Genomic DNA, 14880 nt, shown 5'->3' on the forward strand with positions numbered 1-14880 from the left:
ACCTGTTATGACATACTGGAGCTGGACTCTGTCAAAATTTCTCCTTTGCTAACTGATCTAATATTATCAAAAGAAGGTGTTAGAGTAACTCTGCAAGATGAGAATAGCAGGAAGGCACTTCTCCGGGTCCAGTCCTCTTTCCACTTTTTATTCAGCACAGAGCCAAGCCCCAGCAGCCCTCTCGGACCACTTTAGGCCACATTCTCAAACCACGAACTCCCCAAGCTGAAGTCAGCTTTGCAGCATTTCTGGCTGCTGTCCTCAGGCCACACTCCTCATCCAACAGTGTGCTTCTATAAATAACTTCCACTGGCCTCAGGTAACTGTCTTCCCCCTGTGTGGCCGCTTCTGCACTAGTTCTGCCATGTTCTCAGGCAACTGGCTCCCCACCGTCAGGCTGCTTCTAATATGCCAGCTCTAGATTACGTACTACTCCCGCAACAGTGAGATGATGTTACAGATCTGCTCTGGCCTAAATCAGATGGCAAGGCTCTTCACCACCCAGATGCTATATGCTTTGTGGAAGTCATATTTTCTTTGAAGAGGTCTAACCTCAGCCTAGGGTTTGGAACTCTCCTAAGTCTTTAGTTCCTTCACTGTCCAGTTCTCTAGGTACAGATCTACCTTTTTGTACGTACTAATTCTGAATACCATGGAGTCCTTTTTAAGCTCTTTTAGTAGTTAGTAACATTTTACTAGTTAACAATTCTTTAATTTTCCCTGCTTAAATTAGTGGTATAGTTTCTGTCTAACTGGACCTTGGCTGATATATATGGTTTACACATACATAGATCTATCTCTCTCACAACACTCACACACATGTAAAACATAGGACAATAGCACAAAGGATAGGAGGGATGAACTGAATGTATTCATCTAAGGTTCTTATATTAAATGTGAAGTAGTATGTTATATGAAGGTAGATTATAATAGGTAAAAGAAACATAAACCTTTCAACACTGAAATGGAGTTAAAAATCAATAATGGTAATAAAACATAATCCTAAAATAACACTGAAATAATTTAAAAGAAGGAAACTAAAGAGGGAAAAAAGAATAGGGAATAATTTGGACAAATAGAAAAAACAACTGTTGAGATGGCGAACTTAAACTCAATCCTATCGGTAATCATATTAAACATAAACAGTCTAATACTCCAGCGGAATGAGCCAGATTGTTAGATTGGTCAAAATCAAAGAATCAACTAATACTGACTTCAAGAAACCCACTTGAGTTACAAAGGCAAAAATAGATTCAAGTAGAAGAATGTGAGTTTCAATTCCAGTACAGCAGAATGAACTCCTACTGGACTGATGCTCTGACAAGGAAAACACTGAAGAACACACAGACAAAACAAACCTAAGGCACTGCAACAGTGAACAAAAAAGCCAGCTCTGGGAGAGACAAAAACAGGAGGAAGACACTGGGTGAGTCTGAGTTTCATCTTTTTTTTTTTTTTTTTTTAATAGCATTTAGTCTTAGGAAAGGGACAGAGTTACCACAAAAAGTGACTAAAATTCCAGAAGAAACTGCACTCTTGCTAGCCAAAAAGAGGACAGAATTGAGGGCAAGGATGGTTCCTGACAAACAGAGAATACCAGAAAAACAAACAAATAAACAGGCAGGGGGAACCCCAAATCCTATGTATAAACTTTGCCTGAATCAGTGGCTTATTCCAAAACCATTTGTATTGGAAAAAACTATAACTAAAGATAAAAGAACTGGACTGAGATTTCAGTTGCCTTCCAAAAGGCACTTTATTGTTTTGAGTCAACCAAGGAAACCACTGAAACAAAACATCAACACTCTTCAAAGAAATTAACAGATTTTAGTCTCTAAAACACATATCCTCAATTGTTAGAATATAATCTAAAATTACTTAACATATGAAAACTCAGGAAAACGTCAATGACAACAAACAATATATAGCAACCCCAAGACAACCTGATGTTGGGAATTAGTAGACAACTATCTAAAAGTAGTTATTATAATTATGCATAGTGATCTAAAGTAAAATATGTCTTAATGAAAAGATAAGGAAATCTTAGCAGAGAAACAGAAACTAAGAAAGAAAGGATGAAAGGAAGAATATTCTAGAACTGAAATGTTTACTGATAAAGGTGAATAAAAGAATATAACACACTGTTTTGATTACTGTAGCTCTGAAATACTATCTGAAGTCTAAAAGGGTTATACCTCCAGCTTTGTTCCTTTTTCCTTAGGATTGCTTTGGTAAGCCTGAGACTTTTGTAGTTCCATATAAATTTTAGAATTATTTGTTTTAGTTCTGTGAAAAATGTCGTGGGTAATTTGATAGGTAACACATTAAATCTGTAGATTGCTTGGGCAGTATGGCTATTTTAACTATATTAATTCTACCAATTCAAGATCTTGGAGACAGATCAATATAAATGATTCAATCTAAGTGCAGAGAAAAAAAGGAGGAAACATGAAGTACCTCAGAGGTATGTAGGACAATATCAACAAGATATATGTAAGTAGTCCAATAAAAAGAGAGAGGAAAAGATGCATAAAAAGTATTTGAAGAAATAATGGTTGAAAATGTCCCAAATTTGGTAAAAGACATAAATTCACTGATTCAAGTAGCTCAGCAAACTCCAATACAAAGAATATTATACCAAGGCATGTCACAGTTACATTGCTAAAAGTCAAGATCAAAAGAAAATCTTCAAAGAAGTCAGAGAAAAATGATATACTACACACATGTGGAAAATGATGAAAATTCCACTGACTTCTTATGAGAATCTATGGAGATCTGACGATAGTCAAATACTTTCAACAAGCTCAAATAAATAAAAACTGTCAATCCAGAATTCAACTGCCATTGTGTAGATAGTTCAGTTTGGAGTCTTATGTTGCAATCTTCTTCATCTTCATGACTGGTTCACCTTTTTGCCTGAAGGCCTCAAGGATTTTTCCATTAGATTTAAAGTCTGAAAAAGCTTTTGAAAAAACGCCACACCCATTACTAACAAAAAAATTCTTGAGAAAATAGGAATTAATAGTGTGGCAGGCAGCACCTAGGATGGTCCCCGGCGGTCCCCACTCCTCGGCATGCAGGTCTTGTGTAACGGCCTCCCCCTGAGCGTCAGAGCAGCAGTGATGCGATGCCACTTCCATGTTAGACTAGAAAGGGACAAGGGCTCCCCTCTCGCGTAGCCTGCGTGCTCTTCAGCACGCTCACTCTGATTGAAGTCAGCTGCTATGTTGTGAGCTACATAACAAAGGCTAAGTGGTGATGAACTAAGGGAGTTCTCTGGCCCACAGCCTGCTAGGAACTGACGCCCTCAGTCTAACAACCTGCAAGGAATTGGTTGAATCCTGCCAACAACCATATGAGTGAACACAGATATAGGATATTTACTCAGTTGAGCTTTCAGGTAAATCAGCAGGCCTGGGCAACAATCTTGATTAGAGCCTTAAGAGAGACACTGAAGCAAAGGGATCCAGCTAAGCCAAGCCCATATTCTGGACCTTCAAAAAATACAGGAGAATAAGTGTTTATTCTTTTAACTACCCCTACATTTTAAGCAACTACATTTTGAGATAATCTGTTGCGCAGCAAGAGATTAATAACATAGATGGATACTTACTTAACACATAAGAATTGTGTTAACTGTAAGGCCAGCATCTTTCTTAGTGGAGAAAACCTAGAGGTATTCCCACTAAGGTCTGAAAGAAGACAAGGATGCCTACTACCTCAAATATAATTTTACACTGCTCTGGAGAAGGACTAGTCAATGCAATCAGAATAGAGAAAATAAAGATTTGGAAAAGGAGAAATAACATTGTATTTTCAGACATGAGAGTAACGTATACCTGGAAAACTCTGGAGAATCAATGATAAAACTAACTCAAACAATAGAAGATTTCAGGAAGGAGCATGATATAAAGTTAATATGCAAAAAACCATACTGCGCCTATAAACAAAAATTACCCAGTTAGAAGACATAACAGATAAGAAAGATTTACACAGCAAAAAAATTAAACATTTAGGAAAAAACTATTAGAAATATTCAAAACCTACATGGAGAAAAATATAAAGTTATCTATTAAGGATAGAAAAGTAGGGCTAAAAAGTGTTAATACATTCCTGTTCTTAGAAATACATACTAAACTAGTTAGGGGTGAAAAACCACGCTTCAGAAAAAAAAAAAAATACACATATATATAAAGAGAATGAAAACAAAAACTTGATAAACTAAATAGGGCAGAACATCACTGAAGATATTTAAAGTGAACCTAGTCCAGATGAAAGAATCAAACAAGACATCTACTTCAAAAATCCAGACATCTACCTTAAAAAAAACATCTTGAGGGGAAATTGGGATAATTTAAATATGAACTGTATGTTAAATGATATTATTGAATTAATACTATTTTTCTTAGACCTAAAAATAATAAAATTATGTGCAAGAATGTCTTTATTCTTAGATACATAGGGGCTTCCCAGGTGGTACTAGTGGTAAAGAATCCACCTGCCAATGCAGGAGACACAGGAGACGTGGGTTCGATCCCTAGTCAGGGAAGACTGTTTAGAGTAGGAAATAGCAACCTACTCTAGTATTTTCTGCCTGGAAAATTCTGTGGACAGAGGAGCCTGGTGGGCTATATAGTCCATGGGGCCACAGAGAATCGAACACAACTGAGTGCACGCATGCACACACTATAATGTGTGCAATTTATGTGTGAGAGAGTGGGAGAGAGGAAAGGAAAGGAAGGAAAGAGGGGGAGTAAAGAGAGAGTAGAAGAGGGAAAGAGAGGAAGGAAATGCAGTAAAATATTAACTGGTTACATTTAGGTGAAGCCTGTACAGTTGGTCCTTGAACAAGAGGGTTTAAAGTGCACAGGTCCAATCACATTCTGATTTTTTTTTCAACAAATTTCTATTAAGTACTATATACCATCCAAGGTTGGGTAAGTCCACAGATGTGAACTGTAGATATGGATGTTATTAGGGAAATTAAAAAGTCTTATTTAGGCTTCAGAGACAAATCAGAGCAGGCCTCTGACCTTGCTTCTAACCTGCTTGGACACTGCCCTGACTGTGAGTGACTGTCTTCTGTGAATGCAAGACTGGCAGCATCATAGATAAAACAGGGGATGAATCTTGAGATTGTTGAGTCTCTGGAGGGGAGCTGGCCAACCAAGCCCCAGGTTTAAAAACATTCCAAGTTTTATGTGTTAACATGAAATCAGAGCTGCTATTTCCTCACAGTTTGATGATTGCATCCTGGGACTGTAAGTGGGAACCCAAACTGTGATCTCTAAAGTCTCACTCACCGAGCAGACACGCTGCCTGGGACATTTTCCCAATTGAGACTCCCAACGTGCTGTGTCACAGGACTTTTCAGTACTGTTTGAGTCTGGATGTTGGTGAAAACTCAATTTGGTGATGCATTCTCTGCTATTTCTATTTCTCTTTTCTTTTAATGCTAGTATATTGAAATTAAGCTAGATAATTCTCTAATAAATATTGGTTATTATTTATTTGTATAGAACAAGTATATATATGGATGTGAGAGCTGGACCATAAAGAAAGCTGATGGCCAAAGAGTTGATGCTTTTGAACTGTGGTGTTGGAGAAGACTCCTGAGAGTCCTTTGGACTGCAAGGAGATCCAACCAGTCCATCCTAAAGGAAATCGGTCCTGAATATTCACTGGAAGGACTAATGCTGAAGCTGAAACTCCAATACTTAGGCTACCTGATGCGAAGAACTGACTCCCTGGAAAAGACCTTGATGCTGGGAAAGACTGAAAGCAGGAGGAGAAGGGGATGACAGAGGAAGAGATGGTTGGATGGCATCACCAACTCGATCGACATGAGTTTGAGTCATCTCCGCGAGTTGGTGATGGACAGGGAAACCCAGCATGCTCCAGTCCACGGGGTCACAAAAAGTAGGACACAACTGAATGACTGAACTGAACTGATAGAACAAGTGGCTTATTTTGTTAACAAATCCTTTGAACCTGAGACAAAAGTGAAAACTTTTGGCAAAACAATGGAGGACTGACTATAAAGTTATACCTGGATTTCCAACTATGAGAGGGTGGCATTTCTAACCTCCATGTTAGATCAACTGTATGGATGCTCATTGTACTATGCTTCCAACTTTTCTGTTGGTTAGAAATTTTTCAAAAATAAAAGGTTGGGTAAAATGACAGAGACTCCTGGCTTATAGATGAAGGTGTAAAGTTAGCTCTCTCTAATTTACCTCCTGAAAATCATGCCAAATGATAAAAAGAACAAGAAAAGTGATGCAAATTCCTGCCTAGACAAAATTAGGAGGCAGGTAGAAAGAAAGGGAAATACAAGATAAGGAAATTCATCTTCCTTAGTCAAGAGATAAAGCTGATATACTAAAAACAAAGGTGTAAATGCATTTTAAAAAGATACATTATGGAGGTATTATGGAGGTAATCATCAAAAGAACTAAAACAAATTAAGGACACAGGGAAGGAGGCTTTTACTCTATATTTTAAATTTTTTAGACCATCAGGCTGTTTATATCAGTAGCATATGTAGCAGTTGTAACAATACTAACAGTCACATGCTTCAGTTGTGTCCCAATCTGCAACCCCATGAACTATAGCCCTCCAGGCTCCTCTGTCCATGGATTTTCCAGGCAGGAATATTGAAGTGGGCTGTCATGTCCTTCTTCAGGGGATCTTTCTGACCCAGGTATCAAACCCATGCCTCTTATGTCTCCTGCATTGGCAGGTGGGTTCTTTACCACTAGTGCCAACTGGGGAGCCCAATACTCCCAATTCCATGGACTACCCAGAAGGATTCTGTGACCAGGATGCTGCAAGAAAAAAAAATTATCTTTCATCATCTTTACTACCCTGAAGTGAGATATTTAAAACATAAATGTAAATGGTAAGATACTTTGAAATACTATTGGGTTTAGCAGAACCACAGGTCTACCTACATGAGCACCATGATCATAATACCAAAAAAGTAATAAATTAATACAGTAAAATATTCCCTATTATTTAAAACAACTTAAAATTATGTTCATTCTTGTTCTTTTTTTAAAAAAAATTTGAATAAACAGACTCACAGTTCCACAAGGTTTGGAAGCTTCTGAGCAAGGTTTTCTGGCTGAAAATTAAAAACTCAGAATTAAATTTTATTTTTGAAAAATATATAAACATTTCTAAACAGCTTAAATATAAAGTACTACCTTTTGAAGGGCTGTAAATTTTGAGAAAATGTGAAAATAACACATTAGCAGGTCTGGGTTAATGCTTACGTAGATCAAACTCAATTTAAATGTATACATCTGAACACTTAAAATCCACATCCCTTGGAGAAACCAGATCTCATATTCCATGGTCACAGAAGAAATAAAAATGTTTTAACAGACACAGACAGAGGGAATAACACCATGTGACGCTGGGGTCAGAGGTGGGAGGGATGTAGCTACAAAGCCAAAGAACATTGCTGGCAAAGCGCCCCGCCCCTGTGAGCTCAGAGAAAGGAAGAGACTCTTCCTCAAAGCTGCAAGAAGGAACCAACCCAATCAACACCATGGTTTTGAACTTCTGCCCTCCAGAACTGTGAGACAGTAAATCTCTGCTATTTTAAGCCACCTAGCCTATGTAATTCGTTACAGTAGCCCTAAAAATTATAATACCAACCCCTTGTCAAACCAAAATCCCAAACTACTCCTGAGGAGAAAGGAACTGAAGTTGCAGAGGGTCAGACACCAAGATATAACTAAACTCAGAATAAACAGAGTAAGCTGGAGCTCAGGTGGTCTAAGGGAGGTCACATCTGGACCAGGTTCTAAGTTCTGAGTAGGAGTGTGATGCAACAGGGACAGGAAGCAGGCCACAGGAGGAGGGGAAGGGAGATGGGGATAGGCCCTGGGTAGGAGGAAAAGCCTCCCGTAAGTAACTGAAAGTCAGCCTGCATCTCTCTCTCTCTCTCTCTCTCTCTCACTCACACACACACACACACACACACACACACAAAGACAGGAGTTGTTAAGACTGAAAGAGCACATTGAGTCAGGAGGAACACTTTTTTTATTCTACACTAAAACATACTATAGAATTAAGCTAGATATGAATAATGAAGAATCAGGAATGTTTTTTTAAAAGAAATTATGACTAACTTGAGGCTTAAAAGGCATAACTACCAAAGGCTGCCATGGAGTAGGGAGGAGGAGTGTTCTGGTTAGCTTTCTAAGCACATGAATCAACATGTGAAAAGACCAAAGACAGACAGGTGTGTTTAAGAAACCACAAACACAATTTGTTCTACTGTAACTGCCTGGCAGCACTCATGACAAAATCTTACATTTCAAAAGCACTTATAAAAATAATTGTGTTAATAGAAAAATAAAAGTTCAGGGGACTATAAATTTTTAGATTTGTAACAAGTAATTTTTCTTACAGGAGCTTAGAAACAGTGATTATCATTAGGAAAAGGATAGTGCTGTTATTCTCCATCTACTTTTGTATCATCTGAATCTTTAATAATAAGCATACATGTCTTTTAAAATTTTTTAAATTAAATTTTAAAATGTACTATATAAATTGCTACACAATTGAGGAATCAATCACATTATATGTAACTTAGGTTCTAAACACTCAATAAGAGAAATGCCATTAGTTTGGTATTTCTGGTATATCTGGGCCACAGAGAATAAAGGTATATACTTTTGAAGAGAGTACTAAGGAACAGTTCTCTAGGGTCTTATATTTTATACTGAGGAAAAACTATTTTTTTAAAATCTTGAACACTATGGTTTACTTTAATCAAGGAGACAAAGTTAATTTCATATTGGCATACTGATGTATTTACTTAGCAACAGTATCCCAAGCTACTTACATATATATTATCCCTCACACTTTCATAATAACCAAATAGCACTGAATATTAATACTGTTTTGAAGTCAGTGAAACATTTATTAAGTTTCCACTTTTGATAAAACCACTTTTAGTTTTCAAATACCGAAGCTGTGATTGATTCCTTTTCCCCCATGTTTTGACATCAATATCTGCAATAAGGTCCTTCATGACAAGTCTTTCCTTGAGTGCTGCTCTTGGATCCAAGTCTCCAAAATGTTTCCTTTATTACTGCTTTCTCCCCCGGTAAGAGGAATATACACTTCCACTTGTGGAGATACTTACAAGACATCCCAGGCAAACTAAAGTACAGAGGGGGTGGGAGAGGAGAGGTAAGAAGCTTTCTGGCTGTTCCTCTTAAAAAGGAAAGGCTTGTCCAGAAAAGAAGCACTATTATAACCTCACCTAGTTTGATCTGCTATAATATCAATACCATATCTGGCTAATTATAGGACCCATGGTCATTCTTTACAGATTCCTTCTTGGGTCTTACCAGACAGTATTGCAATTTTCCATGACCAACCCTGTGAGCTACTTACCTACACACACAATTAAGCACTGAATAATGTTTCTGCTGCCATTACTACATCACTATATTTTTGCTAGTAAGTACATTGTGTTTTAATTTAAAAATAAGCACACCAACCTTGAGAAAATTGGCAGCTTATTAGGATTCTGGGTTCAAAAAAGAAAAAAAAAGCAAAAAGCCTGGTAAAGAATCAGCCTGCTGCATAGTCTGTGGTTGACATCTACTGGTGTTATAAAATATCATTCTCTGCTTCCTAGTGGTACATTTTAGCAATGAAACTAAATAATATGAGAAACATTGTATACTTTAATTTTCCTATTTCCATAGTTTATGAAAAATAGGTAAGAGACTGGATCTCTATATATTAACATCAACATTGTTGTTACTCTGTGAGTAACTAAGGAGCTTCCCAGGTGACTCGGATGGTAAAGAATCTGCCTGCAATGCTGGGGACCCAGGTTTGATCGGTGGGTCAGAAAAATCCCCTGGAGAAGGGAATGGCAACCCACTCCAGTGGGAAATCTTGCCTGAGGAATCCCATGGACAGAGGAGGCTGGTGGGTCCCAGTCCATGGGTCATGAAGAATCGGACACAACTAAGGACTAACACAGAGCAACTAAGCTCTAATGCTGGATTACAGAGCCACACAAATAGGACTCAGTCTACTAAGTTTTAAATGTTTTCAAATTTTAAAATCCTGATAGGTTAAGAGCAATAATCTTAAAGTGCCTTGCAAAACTATTATTACTATTATGTCCTTCTTTTTCACAAATTTGACATAGAAAAGTTTTAATAGATAAAAAATCTGTACCCAAATTCCTTGAGTATGAACACTTCCTTCTAAACTAACTGAAAATTGTTTTATAAATTAGACCAAAACTCCCGTCACTAAATCTCATATTATCACTTAATAACTTTTTCTTCACAAATAATGTAAAAGTAAACCTCAGTAAACACAGTGTAACACTCACTGCAAATCTTGAGCCAATGATGCTTTACCACGTTCTTTTATGGGAAACTTATAACCTCCTTAAATGGCAATGTTTTAAAATTGTGTATCTTGGAACAAATACTTCAAATATGTTGCAATCACATGTTCAGTTGCATTCTCTTATAGTCACTGTGCACCACTTACTTTCTTTTCTTTCTCCTTCTGGGCAACAGGCAGGATTGCATTTAAGGTCAACATGGTTAAGTGACTTGCTTTGGTCAATGGAATTATGTCAAAGTAAAGACCTTAGAGAGTTTGAACATAAGAGGTCCACAGCGACCTTTATCAGCTTTCATCCCTGAGTAAAGATACCATGAACCAAAGTCCCCAAGAGATCTGAGACAGTAGTGCAGTACGGAAAAAAAAAAAAAAAATCACTGAATCACTAGGATTTAGGGTTCAGCAAAATCTGCTCGATCCTACCTGTAACAACACATTTCAAGGAAGTCCTGAATTAAATGAATAGTTTTTATAGCAGTTATAAAAAGTAGCATAAAGTCAGACCTCTATTTCACACTACATACAAAAGTTAATTAAAAATGGATCTATCAATGACATATCTAAGAGCTAAAACAATAAAATTCATAGAAGAAACCATGAGTAAATCTTCATAATCATGGGCCAAAAGCAGGACCACCAATAGAGAAAACAGATAAGCCAGACTTCATCAAAATTAAAAATTTCCTGCATAAGAGGACATTACAAGAAAGTGAAAGGCAATATATAAAATGGGAGAAAATATCTGCAAATCATATACCTGGTAAGGGTCTAGAACACTTACAACTCAACCACACACACGCAAAAAAAAAATCCCTTGAAAAATGGGCAAAGGATTTGAGAAGACATCCTTTAAAGAAGATATGCAACCGGCCAATAAGCACACGAAGACACCCAACATCATTAGCATTAAAATGAAGTCGCTCAGTTGTGTCCAACTCTTTGGGACCCCATGGACTGCAGCCTACCAGGCTCCTCCGTCCATGAGATTTTCCAGGCAAGAGTAATGGAGTGGCTTGCCATTTCCTTCTGCAGGGGATCTTCCCAGCCCAGGGAATGAACCCGGGTCTCCAACATTGCAAGAAGATGCTTTACCATCTGAGTCACCAGCATCTCATTAGGGAAATGTAAATCAAAACCACAATGAGTTACCACTTCAAAACCACCAGGATGGCCATAACTTGTTAAAAATGTAAACTTAACAACTATTGATGAGGAATTGAGAAATGGGAACTCTTGTACACTGTTGGCAGTAACGTAAAATGGTTCAGCCACTACAGAAAAGTTTGGCTGTTCCTCAAAAAGTTAAACATAGAATTGCCATAAGATTTCAAATTTCCACTCCTATATATACCCAAAATAATTAAAGGCAGATACTTAAACATTTACATGTATACCCATGTTCATAGCAGCAGTGTTCATAATAGCCATAAGGTGGGAACAGCCCAAATATCCATCAATGGATGAACAGATAAACAAACTTGCAGGGAGCCGGCCTGAACGTACAGGCACCTTACGGCCCTAAGAGAGAACAAAGGGTCTCTCTTTGTCCTGCCACCCCTTCTTGTTAAAGTATAGACTGGCATTTGTCTCCTTCAGGGAAAAAACACCCCGGTGACCTTTTGCCTGTTTTCCTGGTGCTGATAAACTCGTCATGCCTGAACCTGTTTTCTATCTAGTTAATGTTCTATTGATGAAGCCTGTTTTCTATCTAATGTTCTATTGATCTTAATCATGTTGGGCGCTAGGGTAATTAATGCTTTACTGATCTTGAGTGTGGGAATTTAAAACATCTGTAGCGCTGCATATACAAACCCTCGATCTATTCTTAGTAACTCCTGTTAGCGTATATATAGGCGTGGTATTCTTCAATAAAGTTGGCGGAGTCAGACCCAAGCGGACTCCATCCCTCTCAACCCCATCTTTCTGAGTCTTATTTTCCTAGGTACTCTGGTAATCGTGTTCTCGACCAGTTCGTTTGCCGGCAGGCTCCAGCACAAACTGTCGTATACACACACTGTGGAATCTTTATTAAATCATAAGGAATGAAGGAATGATACACCCTACAACCTGGATGAAACTTGAGAACATTTTGCTAAGTGAAAAGAAGTCAGACACAACGGTTATCCACTGAATGATCCCATTTATATGAAATATCCAAAACAGATAAATCCAGAGAGATAGAACACAGATTGGCAGCTTCAGGCCTGGGGTGTAAAGGCGAGCAGGAAGAAACTGCTTAATGGATAAGGGGTTTTGCTTTTGAGTGATGGATATGTTTGGAACTAAACAAAGGTGGTGTTTGTGCAACACTGTGTATATTCTGAATGCTACTGATTTTTCACTTTAAAATAGTTAATTTTACATGAAGTGAATTTCACCTCAATAAATTATTTTTAATTTTAATAAAGTTACTTCATTCAAAAACCACCACAACATACTCAATAAGCTTTCCAGTTGGATCAGTAATTTAGTATCACTATTTCTGGGCAAGCATACAGCAGGAGTTAAATACCATGGGGTTATATGAGAACAACCAAAGAAAACCTCTTTACTACCAGGAAAATTAGTTCATTCCTCCTTCAGTATTTCTCCTCCTCTTATGTATGTTATAGAGCAAGATCTCTCAGCAGTAAAGTCAGAAGCCTTGGCAGGCTGATGGGAACAGAGACAGATGAGCAGCAGCACCACCTTTCCTGGTCCACAATAGCAGACATGCCCACCAAAGCCCTCACCATTTGCTTCACAATGTCCCTTAACTTTACGCTCTTATCTCTTGGTTCACTTCCATCAACTACTCATTTTCTTCTCTTAAAATTTCTCTTGAAATAAATGTTAAGCAGACCAAAAAAGCATGAGCCTTGTCTTAAACACTTGTCGTATTTCCTTGATGTTTTCTGGAGACAGAAAACCACAGCAGATTCTTAATACCTACATCTACTATCATCAAAATCTCTGACAGTTAAGTTCATTTCTTCTGCAATAAGTAACACAATGAAATGTTATTAACTATGGTTTTCATGTGAATAATCCTAGAAAGCCTGAGACACATATGGGGGGAGAGAAGAGGAGGTGCTAAGGAGAGGGAGAAGGGGCAACAAGAAATGTTTTTAAGAGCATTAATAGCTCACTAACCCCTCCCAACCACTCCTAACAAGGGCTGTGCAATCAGTTAGGTCAAGGACCATTAGAAGTTACCACTGACACCCTGTTTCCCAGCAAAAATGTAATGAGACTATAATGTGCAAATAATGGGCAATCTATTCATAGGCAATATAGAAAGATAATCCCAAACATATGTCAGTGTTTTATGAGAATATGCAAATCTTGATTACCCAGATATGAAAACATAACATCTTTAGAGTTTTTTTATTTTAATGGTTCTTAAAAAAAAAGAAGAAGAAAACCATGGCAAATATTCAAATTTCTTGCAATGCATCCATGAGAACAATCACAAATATTTTATGTCCCAAGTTCATTAAAATAAAATTTTCACTGGAAATTCATTGAATACAAGCATTACAAATATTAAAATAAAGCCATTTCAAAAGGAAAGGAAATGGAAAGGAGGGGCAGAAACTGAGGGAAGGGAAGGAAAAATCCTCAAAATGTGGAAACTTAGTCTTTTGTTTCTAAAGTTGTCTTTGAAGTGCCTAAAAAAGAACTCTGGGATCATTTTTCTTTACAATTCTGTAGCATTAACACATAGTGGTAGTTTGATTTTCATGATAATAATGAGTTGCTACTACTGATTCTAATTTTTTTTTTTTCAGTCACACACATCACTGGTCCAACAGAACTTTCTACAACATGGATAATATTTTCTATCTACCCACCCAATATGGTGACTACTAGCAACATATGGCCATTAAGTACTTAAAAGATTATTTATTATGACTGCTGCTGCTGCTGCTGCTGCTAAGTCACTTCAATCATGTCTAACTCTGTGCGACTCCATAGATGGCAGCCCACCAGGCTCCCCCGTCCCTGGGATCCCCCAGGCAAGAATACTGGAGTGGGTTGCCATTTCCTTCTCCAATGCATGAAAATGAAAAGTGAAAGTGAAGTCACTCAGTTATGTCTGACTCTTTGTGACCCCATGGACTGCAGCCTACCAGGCTCCTCCATCCATGGGATTTTCCAGGCCAAGAGTACTGGAGGGGGTTGCCTTGCCTTTTCCGATTTATTATGACTAAAGAATTGAATTTTCAGTATTTCGTTATAATTTAAACAGTACTACATATAACTAGTAGTTATCATACTAGAAAGCAACTTTCTAGTATTACTTTCTAATACTAGTTAGTATTACACTTACTACCATTTTTTTCACTTAAACTCAGCTCTTTTGGACATAGAACATAAAAGAACTTTAACTATATGAATGATAAAATTTTTAATTATTTTCTTAAAATGATGAAGTACTTGCTTGACATTTATACAGGTTAAAATTATTATCTTAAAAATATAAATAAATGTTAAATA

At 37.4% G+C, this 14880-nt stretch overlaps 1 protein-coding gene across 3 annotated transcripts in view; it reads right to left on the minus strand.

Moving 5' to 3' along the window:
* Positions 1-14880, minus strand: part of LRRC28 (leucine rich repeat containing 28) — a 206388-nt gene that overhangs the window by 173186 nt on the left and 18322 nt on the right. For all 3 annotated transcript variants that reach the window (XM_065906676.1, XM_065906675.1, XM_065906674.1), the window contains exon 3: positions 7086-7126. In XM_065906676.1, the coding sequence (XP_065762748.1) occupies positions 7086-7126 (41 nt within the window). The remainder of the gene's footprint in view (positions 1-7085; positions 7127-14880) is intronic.

Source organism: Muntiacus reevesi, chromosome 15 (genome assembly GCF_963930625.1).
Source record: "Muntiacus reevesi chromosome 15, mMunRee1.1, whole genome shotgun sequence".
Taxonomy (NCBI): Eukaryota; Metazoa; Chordata; class Mammalia; order Artiodactyla; family Cervidae; genus Muntiacus; species Muntiacus reevesi.